This window comes from Fusarium coffeatum (genome assembly GCF_003316985.1).
Source record: "Fusarium coffeatum strain FIESC_28 chromosome Unknown BRIP53273_contig_45, whole genome shotgun sequence".
Lineage (NCBI taxonomy): Eukaryota > Fungi > Ascomycota > Sordariomycetes > Hypocreales > Nectriaceae > Fusarium > Fusarium coffeatum.
In genome coordinates this window covers 69,662-84,518 of record NW_022157842.1, presented here as the reverse complement: position 1 = coordinate 84,518, position 14,857 = coordinate 69,662, and the positions used below count along the sequence as shown (strand labels likewise).

Below are 14,857 nucleotides of genomic sequence, written 5' to 3'. Positions count from 1 at the left end.
TGAACTCAGCAATGGACAGTACCATGTCTTGGACGTGTCTCATACAGGAAAAGTTAGAGATCAACATTTGATGCAGGGTAGTTCGCACACTGCACATCCTGCAGACCAGACCCTAACGAAACAACTCCATAAACGGATATGAAGCCGAATGGATGAGGTTGCCTGACTAGACACCCAGGTGGGTGTCAGAAGAAATAACCTCCAAGACTTAGGCTACTGAAATAAAGTAGCCTAAATGCTAGGCTAAGCTAGCATAAGGTGATCAAATTATTTCGTCTCTTATGCTCTCAGCGGCCAATTCTTATGACACCCTGGGGACACCTTCACTGTTAGATCGGTAAGAGCAATAAATACTTGGAGCAGAAATGGTGACTTGGTCATTGCCAACTCACACGAGGTGGATCTGCATGAAGTCTTCGGTATCAAGTCAGACAAGCATAGACATTGTTTGTGAAATATTCCGCTGTACGACATGACTATCGGGATTCATATCCTAAACTGGTCGCTATCGATGAACTTGATCAAATATGGGCTTTTCACATGCAACTGCGTACAAGTATGGCGGATGGATGTCAACCCAATGGATGCCGTCACATTACGCATAAACCAACTAGAGTTCAAGACCGCTCAAACACACTCGTAAAGCATAATGGTGGTGAAGAGTTTGATGTTTATGCATGTCCACACGACAACATCTAGTTTGCATCAACTTATCTCCATTAGGTTCGTAACTATGGTTCACCGTTCAAGAATGAGGCGCCTGATAGATAGAAATGAATGGATAAAGACAATTCAGCATTGGCCCGAGCTTCTCTTAAACTCCACAGCAGCTGGGTTCATTAGAGGTGGTCCACTGTAACAGCTGTCGAGGATGCGCTAGAGCATCAAAACAACAGCGCACGTATCCGCCCAAAAGGGTAACAGAAAAACTGTTGCTCAAGCATTAAAGCGTTAGAATAAAGGCGTCAGGACTCCGCTCTGAAAGCGCATAAAGCGATCGAGTAATTTCATCTGCTAAGCTCTTGGCATATAGTTATTCTGACGCTATATGCCGCCCAACTGTCCCTGGCGGACCCTGCTTGTGGCGGATGACTCCAAACTAAATGAGGTCACCTAATGGAAGAAACCCAGATAACCCTTGCAGTTACCTTTTGACACATATAATATTGGCGCATCTCAAAGTACCTCTCAAGTCTTTCTGTCAGTTCATCCCGTTCTTTCCTTTAGCTCAGGCCTACCTACCTCAGGCAGCTTGGCTTAAGCTGTAGAAGGTCCTACCCGAGCTGCGGCGCCTTGCTTCTTTCTGGCGCGCGTCCACCGTCCATCCATCCTCAATCCCCATTCTTTCCCTCGCCAACCACTTGTGAGGCCAGGATCAACTCCCCCTCGGATTCATCTCTCACCTCCAATTCATCCGCCAACTATATTTCCCTTCACCGTCCCGCGCTTTTGACACTATCGTCGTGTCGATAATTGGTGTTGGTGCCTCTGCCGTCCTTCATTTCGTCTGTCGCACGGCTCGAATCTTGTTTTTGTCCTTGCTTCATCAACCAACCGAGTCCGCGATAATTATATTTCGATTTTATCAAGATCCCTGCTGTCTTGACGCATTACCGACAAGCGGACTGTAGCTTCGTCAATAACCGAACCTTGACCGACTCTCCATCAAACCTCGAGTGTCGAGCCATTTCTACATTACCTTTGTCGGCAAACGACTTATACTTTTCATCGCTTCGTCTTTGTTGCGGCCATGGGTATCTGCAGCTCTACTTGCTGCGGAGGTATGCATATTGTCATATTCGATCATAGAGCTGGATCTGACTGATTGTAGGACGAGCCCGCGATGGCTTGTACGAGCCCGTCCTTGCCGATAGCGAACGAGAGGCTGTAGCCGACCTTCTGCAATACCTCGAAAACGTACATAACCTTTGATACTTGCCAGGAATGTTGCTGACTTGATGTAGCGCGGCGAAACCGACTTCTTCTCTGGCGAACCTCTACGTGCTTTGAGCACTTTGGTCTTCTCGGAAAACATCGATCTTCAACGAAGTGCTAGTCTGACTTTTGCTGAGATTACTGAACGAGGTATGTCTTCCATAGAGAAGCATAAGACTGGGCTTACTAACGTTTAAAGATGTCCGAGAAGTTGACCGTGACACCCTCGAGCCTATCCTATTCCTTCTCCAGAGCCCAGATATTGAGGTTCAACGAGCGGCTAGTGCTGCACTTGGCAACCTGGCTGTCGACAGTACGTTCCCTTAAGATTTATAGTATGCAGCAACTGACAGTCTATAGCCGAGAACAAGGTACTGATTGTGCAACTTGGTGGTTTAACACCTTTGATCCGCCAAATGATGTCTCCCAATGTCGAGGTCCAGTGCAATGCTGTGGGATGTATCACCAACCTAGCGACACATGAAGAGAACAAGGCAAAGATTGCCCGCTCCGGAGCCCTGGGCCCTCTGACAAGACTTGCCAAGTCTCGAGATATGCGAGTTCAGCGAAATGCTACGGGCGCTCTGTTGAATATGACACATTCTGGTATGTCGCAAGGTCCTGATAAAAAGCCAGCGCTAACAAGCGTAGATGAGAACCGACAGCAGCTTGTAAATGCTGGAGCCATTCCCGTACTTGTCCAGCTTCTTTCTTCTCCCGATGTCGACGTTCAGTACTATTGCACTACAGCTCTCAGCAACATTGCGGTCGATGCAAGCAACCGACGAAAGCTGGCTCAAAGTGAGCCTAAGCTGGTTCAGTCTCTGGTTAACCTTATGGACTCGACTTCACCCAAGGTTCAATGTCAAGCCGCTCTTGCCCTCCGTAACCTCGCTTCAGACGAAAAGTACCAGCTCGATATCGTCCGTGCAAATGGACTGCACCCTCTTCTCCGACTTCTTCAGTCCTCTTACCTGCCGCTTATTCTCTCTGCTGTCGCCTGTATACGAAATATCTCTATTCACCCTCTGAACGAATCACCTATTATCGAGACCAACTTCCTCAAGCCTCTTGTCGACCTGCTCGGATCCACTGATAACGAAGAAATCCAGTGCCACGCCATTTCAACACTCCGAAACCTTGCAGCCAGTTCCGATCGCAACAAGGCCCTTGTTCTGGATGCTGGCGCGGTGCAAAAGTGCAAACAACTGGTTCTCGACGTCCCCATTACTGTTCAGTCCGAAATGACCGCCGCTATTGCGGTTCTGGCTCTCAGTGACGACCTCAAGTCACACCTCCTCAACCTTGGAGTCTGCGGTGTCTTGATTCCTCTTACTCACTCCCCAAGCATCGAAGTCCAAGGCAACAGTGCTGCTGCTCTTGGCAACCTTTCCTCCAAGGGTAAGTCAAATCAACCATGTTCCAGACACAAGCTAACAGAAACAGTCGGCGACTACTCTATCTTTGTGCAAAACTGGATGGAGCCCCAAGGTGGAATTCACGGATACCTCTGCCGCTTCCTTCAGTCTGGTGACGCGACATTCCAGCACATCGCTGTCTGGACGCTCCTGCAGCTCTTTGAGTCTGAGGATAAGACTCTGATTGGACTTATCGGAAAGGCCGAGGACATCATCGAGCATATTCGAAGCATCGCAAACCGTCAAATCGAACCTGACAACGAATTCGAGGACGAGGACGAGGGCGAAGTTGTTAACCTTGCCCAACGTTGCCTCGAGCTCCTGGGACAGAGCATGTCTAAGGCTCATATCGAGGGCTAACTTTATACGACACGAGGTGATGGGTACTCATTTTCAACTCAAAAGCGAAAGCGTTATGGGGTGGTGATAACGGCGTAGGGCGTCTTTTTACGTGATTCAGAATGATATTTGGTTTTACGGCGGCGGATTGTTTCTTTACACGACTTGCATTGCCCCTCCAGAGGGCTTGTTTAACAATTGTTTGTTTCTTCACTCAGTGATTATGGTGTTTGACGCATGGTGTACGAGAGTGGACCTGGGATGCGCCGTCATGAAGAGGACGGGCATTCTCATTTTGTTTGATGAAGTTTATGCGCGGACATCCGCTAGATCACTTACTGGGGCATTAAATTTGGGCAAGAGCAGATGTAATTAGAGTAGTCATAAGTTTCTATACCCAGATAAGAGATGACATTACATTTAAACCGAGCTTGTGATTAGTCCAGCTCTTCGACCTTTTCTACCCCGTTTTTCATCCACTGACGCTCATTCCAAGGTAATATTTTGGCGATGGTGGTACCAGTGATGAGAGCTAGCGGTAGGGGTCCAAAGTGTCGTGAGTCTCTCGACGCCGGAAGATTGTCTCCTGAAATCCAACAATGACCTTCAGGAATCTGGCAAGTTAGTATGTTGTGAGATCGCATATGGAGATAAATACCTGAATCATTAATTCTTCTCCCGGTTCACCTGGTGTTCCAACAGAGACATAGTCCCCTGGCATACCAGTCACCCGCTTTACTCCCCACTGATTGTTGAAGATGGGAATGCGGTAGACCACCAAATCGCCTACTGAAACGCCGCGACCGTAGCGGCGAGTGTGATCACATAAGATCCAATCACCGTCTACTGTAAAAGTCGGTAACATAGATGGACCTTGAGCGGGACTGACGGTATAGCCGTATGTGATGCCAAGATGGACAAGGCATGCCGCTTTGACAAAGGACACGGTCGTCCGTATTGGATGGCGGGCGAAGTGAAAAGAAGCCATCATGGGATGCCCATGAGGCAGATTGTGGATGCGGATGTTATAGCGAAGCCATTCATACACATGGATAGACAGCTACTTGGTGTTGAGATTCATTCAGAGTGTCGGATGACTTCCATATCTGATTGGCTACAGCTCTTGCAGGGCCCCGTAGTGACGTTTCTGCCAAAAGCAACCGCCCACTACCTCCAATCGTAGCTGTTAGAGAGGGACAAGATCAGTTAGTTGACAAACTCAACATTGAAGCCATTGCCGGCGATTCACACTCCTTGACGATTCTAAACCTATACCAATAGGTACTGCCGCCAATATGAGCAGCTTCGCCTGTCTTCAAAGTTCCCGACGGGCTCTCTACCGAGTCTTTATTGAGCGCGAAGCTCTCACACGACAGTTTCTACCAACCACACAACGAACACTACCCGTCTACCAGAATCGCCTATTCTCTGCGTCGCCAGTACAATTCAAGGGGAAAGTTCGTCGAGGAAAAGGTGTCCTGGATGATCTCGAGACGGAAGCCAACGAAGAAGAAAATCGAGGTTTTGATCGACGCTACACTACCCAGGACGATTTCATCAAATCCGGCCGCGATCGTCTTCCTATAGACCATGAGATCAAGGACCCCAAGATCATGGTGGTCGACGATGGTGTCTTCGACGGACCTCTTCCTACACGAAACGTGATGAACCGCATCGATCAAAGTACCCATTCCCTCCGCATGGTTACTCCCTACATCCCCGGCGATCCCAAAAACAACAAGCCGACTCAGTATGCACTATGCAAGGTTGTCAATAAGAGAGAAGAATATGAGAGACAGCGTGAGCTTCATGAGCGTCGCCGTGTGTCGAAGCAGACGTCAACGAAGATGAAGGAGATTGAACTGAGCTGGGCAATTAGCGACAACGATCTCAAGGTCAAGACCAAGCAGTTGGTGAATTTCCTCAGCAAGGGTATGAAGGTGGAAGTTATCCTAGGATTCAAGAAGAAGGGCCAGAAGAAGAGAACCTCTGAGGATACAGCGGAAGAGGTGTTTGCCAAGGTGCAAAAGCTCGTCAAGGATCTTGGATCAAAAGAGTATAAGCCGAGAGAAGGTGAGATCGGCCGTACTTTTAGGTTTTACCTTGAAGGTATTTCCAAGAACTTGAATACCGAGAAGCTAGCAGAGGCTGCTAAGGAAAAACCAGCCCCTGCACCGGAGGCAGAAGCAGAGGCAGAGGAGACTAGCGCAGAAAAGGAAGCATAAAGCACAAATGTTCCAACATGTATCAATAGCATCTATCTGGGTATCTACCAGACGGCAAGTCTATAGCCGAATTGTAAAAAAAAAATCATTCATCAGACCGGCTGTCGTATCCCGGACATAAATCGAGAAACCGAATTTTAGACACCAAACTCCGACCCAGTCCCGGTTATGCAAGTGGTCCCTTACAAGATCTCATCACCATCCTCGTCCGCTTGAGGAGCCGTAGCAGGAACACTGTTGTCTGTAGGTGCTGTCAAAGTCGACTCGTCCGCACCGTTCATCTCCTCATCCATTTCGAAACCTCGCTCGTTCTGCTTCACCTCCTCGTCACCGCTCTCCTGGGCATTCTCGGCCTCTTCAGCAGCCTTGTTGATATCCTCCCAGTTCTTAGCGCGCTGCTGAACATTTCTTCCCCGACCTTTACTCTTCTCAATCTTGTTCTGCGTGCGTTCGGCCACAGCAGCAGCCATCTCGAGACCCTTCTCATGTCGCGCACGAGCCTTGGCGGACATCTTATCCTTGCGACCGCGCTTGGCCTTCTTTGTGACACCGGCCGAAGCGTGTGCTGCTAGAACGGAGGGACGATGGGGGGCATCGCGAGGAGGAGGCTTGACTTCTTTTAAAGACTTGTCGGTGTCGATATCGATGTCTGTTGCGCGACGAGCGGCGCGGGAGTGGATTGAAGGTGCTGCGCGTGTTAGATTTGAGGTAAAAGGAATTATGGACAAAACGTACCCTTCTTTTTGGCCATTTTGACGGTTTATCTGATTTGGAAATTTGATGTTGAATCTGCAACTTTCGGCTTGGTGGGGGATGGAAATTTTGATACCCCACAGAGATAAGCTGACCGAGGCTTGACCGAGCTCACCGAGATTGACGTAAGAGCTTAAAGCTAAAGTACAATGGGATGCATTAGAGTTATTATATACCGATACAACGTTATTTAATATAATCGAAATGAGAGTGAATAATAGATTGCCGATAAAAAGCTGGTATGCATCTCTATTGGGAAAATGTAGGTAGCTGTTGGGGTCCGACCAGCAGTGAATCAGTGGTGCCTGTGCCTGCCTTGTCTGGTATACTTGCCATCGGCTCCCGTGTACAAGGCATGTCTCAGCTTGCCTCGGACACCTGCTTCACTCTGATCCATCAACAACCCCTACCGCTTCATAGATATTAAACGAATCATCATAATTCTACCAGATTCAATACGAAACCCACTTGCTGAGCATTCATGATCTGCGGTCAACAATGCAAGAGTCAATCTAGCATCCATACTCCAGCATTCAAGGGCCCTCGTCAGCAGACACACTCGCGATGTTGCCTATCACGACCTGCTTCGTTGCGGGATCTCAGTATCTTCTTCATCCCGTGAAACTGGTAAATACATCATTGCTCCAAGTGTCATCCACGATCTGACGCGTCTAGGGTACGATCCAAGAAACCATCAAACCGGATGCTCTTATTCCAGTCACGCTTCTAACCACGGAGGAAATCTTTGGTGATCTTGAGGGTGTACTGCGCCTCTTCGACACTGTTGATGATGTGTTTAATCCAGAATTTGGGTCTATTCTGGTTGAAAAGACTGGAAACGACACTAACAATGTTCTGACCGACGCGCGACTGACCTACCATATGGACCTCATTAATACCCTGGAGGGCCTTTCCGAGCTACCATCTGGTCCTTACTTTCTCCATGGCCCAAACCTTCATCAGGCCTGGAGACTGTATGACGATGAATATGGAGCCTTCACTGTTGGCATTATCCCTGATGATGTTGATCAACCAAAAGAGTAGGTTACCTCCTGTATACTTTTCATCCAGCTAACTATTTCAGATATCAACCCGTTACTTCTTCTTCCGTGAGAGGAGATTCTGTGACAGTTCCTGTTCCTTCTCGACTTTACTACCCTAAGCCGTCGCTCCGGAAGCCATTGTCTGGTGTTCGTGTCTCTTTGAGCGACACAATATCGTTGAAGGGTACTCATACTACATTTTCCAGTCGTGCATGGAAATCTCTCTACAAAGATCCCGCAGACAAGACAATCCTCACTGCTCAGAAGTTGGTGGACCAAGGAGCGATCATTGTGGGAAAGACCAAGACAACACAGTTCGGGACGGGCGCAGAATGGGTCGATGAACAGGCTCCGTGGAGTTCACGAGGTGACGGATACCAACGAATACAAGGTGCCTCTGTTGGTGCTGCTTCAGCTATAATCGGATACGAATGGTTGGACCACAGTGTCGGAGTTGATGGTAAGCCATGGTCTCTAACATCTCGACGGAGTGCATAACTAACGCCTTCAGATGACACAATCCCAACGGAAAACGGCATTTACTCTTTAGTTCACACTACAAGCTTACCGCCATTTGGTATCGCGACGCTCTCCAAGTACGTATTGCCATTGGTTGATGAAATATACTCACAACTCTAGGTATGACGGAGCGAGATTCTTTTCCCGAAGCCTGAAAGGATTGCTTGATTTCGCACCAAGTCAAGAGACCGAAGCAGATAAAGACAAACCCCCTTCGAGGATAATTATCCCCACGGACTTGTTGATGGCCGATCAGTACCAAAAGATAGCTATGGTTGGGTTTGCTTTAACCTTGGAAGAGCTTTCAGGCACCAAAGTCGAATATATTGAAATAAGTGATGTCTGGGATAAGGACCCTCCGGTCGAAGCGCCAACAGAGACTATGCAGGAATACATGAGCAACGTAAGTCGAACCTCACCAAGAAAGACATCACTGACAGCTAAGGCACCGTTCCGGTCATGGTGTTACGAATACACCGGTCGTCTTGATGAGTTCAGAACCGAGTATCGACAAAAGTTTCACAAGGAGCCCTTTGTTGAGAATACTGTGAAAAATATCTTGTGAGTTTATAGGCCACTGCATCGGTGATTACTGACATGAACAGGGACACATGCGGAGACAGAACGGAGGAAGAACACCACGAGGATGAAAAACGACTCGAGATATACCGGGAGTGGTTTCATGACAAAGTCATGAGCATTTCGACTGCTCCTAATGCCAACGAGAACTCCATTGTGGTCCTACCATGCGGCGACAACCATGTCAAATATCGACATGACCTTTTTTACGAAGCGCCTTCCTTTGACTGGAACATCACTTCTTCAACATTAGCGCCAGTGTTGGGGGCAACCGTATTATCGTTTCCAGGTGAGTTGTCTTGATACGATACGTGGAACGAGTATTGACGATTTTGCGGCAGTCGCGCAGATACCTTACGAATCCCACGTCACCAAGACGCATGAATACCTCCCGCTTTGTGTCTCAGTTCTCAGTCTGCACGGTGATGACAAGTCAGTTATTCGATGGGTCGAAAAGGTTTTACAAAAACACAAAGTTCCGACAAAGGTCGAGGTTGGACGAACGGCATTTCCAGTCAAAGAGTCAGACCACTCTCTCAAACACTCACAGGATTCCTTGCTGGTTCAAGGAAGCTGGTTGTAAGACCTTAGCCTCAAGTCACACCACAATTCTTGGCGGCTGGTTAAACTGCAATCACGAAAGATATATGACCCCGGTCTACCGCCTTGCCCCCAAATGTTTATGCAGCTTCCCCCGCGGTTTTGCGTCCCGGTGGATCAATGTACTTTGGGGCCCCGGATGATGGAAGTACCTGGTGGTTTGCGAATCCTGGCTTATGCCCATGCGCGGCTCCTCTTGCTGTCACTACCTGTACCCTATTAATCACAGAGACATTGTTAGCTACGCATACAATAGTGAATTATTATTAATTCTACAATTAACTTCCTGTTGACTCTGGCGTGACCTGCGCTTCACACAGCATTGCAAATAGACCGGGGCAGATCCGGCTTCATCCCGCAATTGACAGGGATCTGCCGTCAAACAAGCATCAACCGGGGGCCGGGGCCCGGTCTTGTTGATGCTACTCTGGGACCTCTCAGGTACGTAGATCCAAGCATGAGGCGAGCGGAGGTGATTGTGCGGCTGAGTCGTTATCGATCGCTCCACTTACACTTGAACATATTGCTGATCAGGCAGGCAGGAGCCTAACAGTTTGGGCAACCTGAATTTCATTTCTACTCATCCAGCCACCACTGCTTATCTCTGCTACACATCATCAGCCTTACGATGGCGGAACCAGCCAACACACCAGTGCCGGCTTCTACACCCCGAGCTACATCTCCTGCTCCTCAACAGACCTTGTTCTCCCAGTCTGGATCATTTCTCTCACCCAAGTTATCTATGCCCCCTTCGAAACCCCGAGTTCTACATATCGGAGATCCTATCAAATACAACCCAGAGACTTATCTCCGCTTCAGTATCCAGTGTGAGATTTTGAGACCTTCTACTGAAGAACGTCAGCGACCAGAGTTTATCAAGGCTCTTAAAGAAAAGCGATGGGGTGAATTCGATGCCATATTTCGGCCCTTCTGGGGAACCGGTGGCGAAATGGGAAAATGGGATGCTGAGTTGATCGATCTTCTGCCAGAAAGTGTTAAAGTGTTTGCAAGTGCAGGCGCCGGGTTCGACTGGGCTGATACAAAGCTTTTGGGTGAACGAGGTGAGTGGATCGATGCAGTTAGTGATAACGACTAACAGCGAAGGGATCATTTATTGCAACTCTGGTCTCGCAGCCGCTGAAGCTGTCGCCGACTTTGCTATGGCTGGCATCATCTCTACTTTCCGTGTTCTACCATGGTGTATCTCCTCCGCTATGTCGGGAGACGAGGAAGCCTTCAGCACAAACCATCGAGATGCCACAATGCAATCACACAATCTCCGCAACAAGGCTCTTGGGCTTATCGGGTTTGGCAACATTGGTCAGCAAATCGCCGCTCGAGCTCATCACGGTTTCGGTATGGACATTCACTACTACGATATCCTTCCAAAGCCTTCTTCAGTTGTTGCTCCTTTGCGAGCTACACATCATGAGACTCTTGAGAGTTTGCTACGCCGATGCGACTGTGTTGTGCTGTGTACGCCAGCAGGTGATGGTACGCTCATCAACGCAACTACACTGCCACTCTTCAAGCAAGGATCACGCTTTGTCAACATTGCGCGTGGTAGTCTTGTGGATGAAGACGCACTGGTCGCTGCTTTGCGGGATGGAACTATATCCAGTGCAGCTCTCGACGTTCATGCCAACGAGCCAAAGATCCACCCTGGCCTCATGGAACTTGCAAAGGAGGGCCGTGTTCTTCTGACATGCCATAACGCTGGTGGAACTGTTGATACGCACAAAGGGTTTGAGGAGTTGAGCATGCGAAACATCATGGCTGTACTCAGCGGCGGAGAGGCTATCACGCCTGTCAATCTGCAATTTCTGAAGAAGTAATGGATATAATGAGCTTTTAGGCGTTTGATCACAAGGGAAAGGACAGCACAGGGAGCATGATCGGTAGCATAGACCCATGAATAAGCACTGCGTTGACATTAGCCAAATATATATACTCAAAACTCCGGCTCAAACAACATGCCCACCATTACCCAAACACTATATATAAAGTTTAATCCTTGGACTTCTTTCTGATAAGACCGGTTGGGAGTACATTGACCTCGGCTTTGGACTCCTCCTTTGGCTTCTTCTTGACCAAACCAGCACTAAGGACATTAACCTTGCTCTGATTATCGTCAATAGTCGAATCAGTGCGCTTTCGCTTGACGAGACCAGTCAGGTTGTTCACTCCAGCATCACTATTTGATACTGAGGCAACTGGTGTCTCTCGTGAACCAGAAACGATAGTTCCCCATTTACTACCTCCTCCGCTCTCATTCAACCAGCGGCGAGTACTACCCACTGCTTTGTTGAGCGTAGCAAAGTCTAGATGAAGTAACAATTCTACAATGCGCTTGTATGTTGCCTCGTCGACGATCTTTTCACCACGGCCTTGGGGTGTCCATGAGTAATACTTTGTGTTGGCGGGGTGGTCGAGTAGATAGTTGTGCTTTGCTCGCTTGACACGAGGGTTTCGAGCAATAATAGGGCCCTTCAGAGTCTTTTTGGCCTTCTTCTTGACCTTGGAGTCTTTCTTATCTTTCTTATCTTTGGAGGGGAAAAGCTTTCTGGGCGTTGTTGTCGGTGTTATTTGCACGATACGCTGCTTCTTTGGTGTTTCTGGCGGAGCTGTTGATTGGGAGTCATCGATCTTGGGGGCTGGTTCTTGATCATCAAAGACAAGCCAGATAAAGCCCGTCATACGACCACTCGAACATTCTTGTCGATACGCCATCATCTCCCAGAACATACTCAAGGTCTTGACACTCTTCCAACTAGCCTGTTTCTTCATCGCTTGCGAGCCTCCAGCTTCCTCATCTAATTCATCTCGGAACCGGGACTTTGGATCATCAGGAAAGTGAGGGATCAGACATCGTGGTGGTACCCAGTCGAATTCACGGTAGTAATGCGATATGCGTTCTAGAGGATGTGTAAACTCCCATGCAGAATCTGCTTTTCGCGGTGTAAGGGCTCGAGTCTCGTTTGTTTCTAGACCGGGAACGACGATGTAACCCTTTGCGCTCTTCCATGGTGCTTCTGTGGTTTTAGGCGCCGGGCCGAGGAGGGGATCGAGCACGCGACACCACCATTTGATAAGGCCACGATCGTCGAGGACGTGCTTGCCCTTGTTGTCGATGCTACCAGGGAAGAGGTATTGATCTTGAGCGCGCGCAAACAAATTTACGACGAATTGTATGTCCTTTCTTCTTCTCTTCTCGACTAGGAATCCGACAAAGGTAGCGCATATCTCGCGGATAGGACTCGGTGTTCCCTTGGGGAGGTTGAGTAGAGTGAGATAACCGGTCGAGTCTGCTTTGGAGACGAATAACGTAGTTGATCGAGCTGTTGTATATATAAAGACTTCAATTCCAAGGACTAGAACTTGTTTCCCTGGTTCATCGGGTGCATTGATTGAAACGGCGAGGAAATGGTTCTCGCAATATGTTCTTTCAGGACGCTCGTTCGGCGGCGGCGAGTAGAGAGTATCTGTTTTCGTAGGAGGCGTTGAAATATGGAACGTCGTAAAATCGTGGCCTTTGGGGAGAACAGACGCTAGACGAGCGCCTAGATCATTAGTGTTGGCCATCTTGAATGATGGAATTGGAACTTGAGATGATGAGCATTGGTAGATCAAGCTTCCATGTTTGGGGAGGTATAAGCTCCAGAGCTTTAGTGGTCGCTGGGGCAGCGGTGGGGTTGATCACAGGGGTCTTGCAGGGGTCGAGTCTGGGCTCATCATGACTTCTCCATGATCAGACTTTTATCAAACTATCATAAACAAAAATATCTAATTCCAATCGCTATTAAACTCCAATGCCTTCCACCGAATTAACTACTCCCATCTCTGAAGGTCTGGGATGATCATTCCGCCAACTTCCAACAGCCATGGCAACATGCAAAAGATTCCATCGTGGTCCGTCAGCAAAGCAAACGAATTCCGCAATCATCATCTCAACCAGGGGACTATACTTTTCCAAAACAGCTTCCGATCCTCGTCCCTCAATTAAAGCTTGAAGCTCATCAACTTCGGATGGCTCGAGATACTTCATTAAGTGTTGCTCAACCTCTCGCGGCGTCTTCCACCATTCCGGCCCCTGTCCTTTATCGGCGAGCTCCCTGTCCATCCTCTTGCGCAGGTCGGGAAGCACGGATCTGTAGATCATTTCTGTTCCGGAGTGGGGTGCTTCGATGAAACCTTTGTGCTTGTACTCAAGCCGAGCCAATGCCAAAGAGAGCATGAATCTTCGGTCGTTGAGATGTTTGGTGTGGTTGAAGAGTCTGTCCATGGGGTTCATGTCGGGCGGGCCAGGTCTTCCAAGCATGTTGAGCTTGTAAGTCTCCCATAGCGATACTGTGTTGCGAGTGCATGCCCAGTACAGAGTTCCCGCGAAGGTGTAGAGACCATCACCGAGGTATCTGCGGGCATCTGATGGGGCTTCAAAGATGCGAGCTAAGCGATCTGTTGAGGTCCATAATTGCTGTTCCAGACTTAGCCGAGGGGTGGTGGTTTTGTCGAGTGCTTGTGTATGCAAGTGGATGTCAGAGGACAGTAGTCCTGAGATGTACGAGGATCTCTCAGCGGTGATCGGATCCGAAGTCTCCGAAGAGCTGGAAGTGGATGTTTGGACATTGAAATCTTCGGCTTCCTCTCCGATGGTTTCTCTCGCTTCTGAAAGTGCAGTCTCGAGTTCCTGATCTTTTCCACCACGTTTCTGAGCGAGCTTCTCTATCCTCTTGAGAGCGTTCCTCAACCTTTGGTTCTCATCCTTCAAGGTATTAAACTTGGACGCATGTCTCTTCCGATACTCGCGCTGCGCAACTCTGCTACGCTCTCGTTTTGGCTGTCTCTCCATATTAGTTGATGCTTCAATGTTGACTGAGATGCAAATGTATATGGAATTCAATGCTTGGTAATCAACAGAACAAGGGTCCACCTACGTCTGAACGATCTTCATTGCTTGGCGGTGACATTGAGAGAATTGGAGAACCTTACTGGAACACAGGGCTACGAGAACAAACTCGAAATACGACAAATGAAAGATGACGGAGGTTGCAGTGTAAGTGATAACGTTGCTGACGGAGTATGGAGGATTGAATAACGTTATCAATCGTTATGGTGGGGCAAGCCTTGATACTCCATACGGAGTAAGCGTACGGATTAACGAGCAAGTATTGGTCAGTCTACGACCCTTGTCAGCCTAGTCCTCATAGTGTGCTTCACTTACATACAAGAGAAGAACATACTACTATGGTATATAGCTTCAACAGTGATAATTATGATATCAAGAAATGCTAGGACAAAAGAGTAAAAAGTTCTGATCTCTGGAGAGAGCAGGCGCTCTATCTTGGTCCGATTTCAAGATCCAATCTATGGTATCGAAACCCTGCCTCTAAGTCGGACCCCAGACTCGTAGCTGTTGATCCGATGGTCCTTGTCAACGTGATATAAC

General features: G+C 48.4%; 6 protein-coding genes across 6 annotated transcripts; 3 read left to right on the top strand and 3 right to left on the bottom strand.

The window, feature by feature from the left end:
* Positions 1-1,750: 1,750 nt before the first annotated feature.
* On the top strand, positions 1,751-3,713 carry FIESC28_02030 (uncharacterized protein; the record flags this gene model as incomplete). Its single annotated transcript, XM_031156180.1, has 7 exons — positions 1,751-1,781; positions 1,832-1,917; positions 1,965-2,085; positions 2,135-2,248; positions 2,296-2,541; positions 2,587-3,336; positions 3,382-3,713. 7 exons carry the CDS (start codon positions 1,751-1,753, stop codon positions 3,711-3,713), a joined length of 1,680 nt encoding a protein of 559 aa, XP_031019713.1.
* A 1,274-nt stretch (positions 3,714-4,987) lies between these two features.
* FIESC28_02029 (uncharacterized protein) lies at positions 4,988-5,917 on the top strand (the record flags this gene model as incomplete). Its single annotated transcript, XM_031156179.1, has 1 exon — positions 4,988-5,917. The coding sequence occupies one exon, from the start codon at positions 4,988-4,990 to the stop codon at positions 5,915-5,917; it is 930 nt and encodes a 309-aa protein (XP_031019712.1).
* Positions 5,918-6,099: 182 nt separating this feature from the next.
* FIESC28_02028 (uncharacterized protein) lies at positions 6,100-6,668 on the bottom strand (the record flags this gene model as incomplete). Its single annotated transcript, XM_031156178.1, has 2 exons — positions 6,100-6,605; positions 6,653-6,668. 2 exons carry the CDS (start codon positions 6,666-6,668, stop codon positions 6,100-6,102), a joined length of 522 nt encoding a protein of 173 aa, XP_031019711.1.
* A 566-nt stretch (positions 6,669-7,234) lies between these two features.
* On the top strand, positions 7,235-11,246 carry FIESC28_02027 (uncharacterized protein; the record flags this gene model as incomplete). Its single annotated transcript, XM_031156177.1, has 10 exons — positions 7,235-7,297; positions 7,346-7,710; positions 7,755-8,173; positions 8,225-8,309; positions 8,353-8,635; positions 8,678-8,793; positions 8,838-9,100; positions 9,153-9,390; positions 10,033-10,472; positions 10,516-11,246. The coding sequence occupies 10 exons, from the start codon at positions 7,235-7,237 to the stop codon at positions 11,244-11,246; spliced, it is 3,003 nt and encodes a 1,000-aa protein (XP_031019710.1).
* A 172-nt stretch (positions 11,247-11,418) lies between these two features.
* Positions 11,419-12,993, bottom strand: FIESC28_02026 (uncharacterized protein; the record flags this gene model as incomplete). Its single annotated transcript, XM_031156176.1, has 1 exon — positions 11,419-12,993. The coding sequence occupies one exon, from the start codon at positions 12,991-12,993 to the stop codon at positions 11,419-11,421; it is 1,575 nt and encodes a 524-aa protein (XP_031019709.1).
* A 217-nt stretch (positions 12,994-13,210) lies between these two features.
* On the bottom strand, positions 13,211-14,260 carry FIESC28_02025 (uncharacterized protein; the record flags this gene model as incomplete). Its single annotated transcript, XM_031156175.1, has 1 exon — positions 13,211-14,260. One exon carries the CDS (start codon positions 14,258-14,260, stop codon positions 13,211-13,213), a length of 1,050 nt encoding a protein of 349 aa, XP_031019708.1.
* Positions 14,261-14,857: the final 597 nt, after the last annotated feature.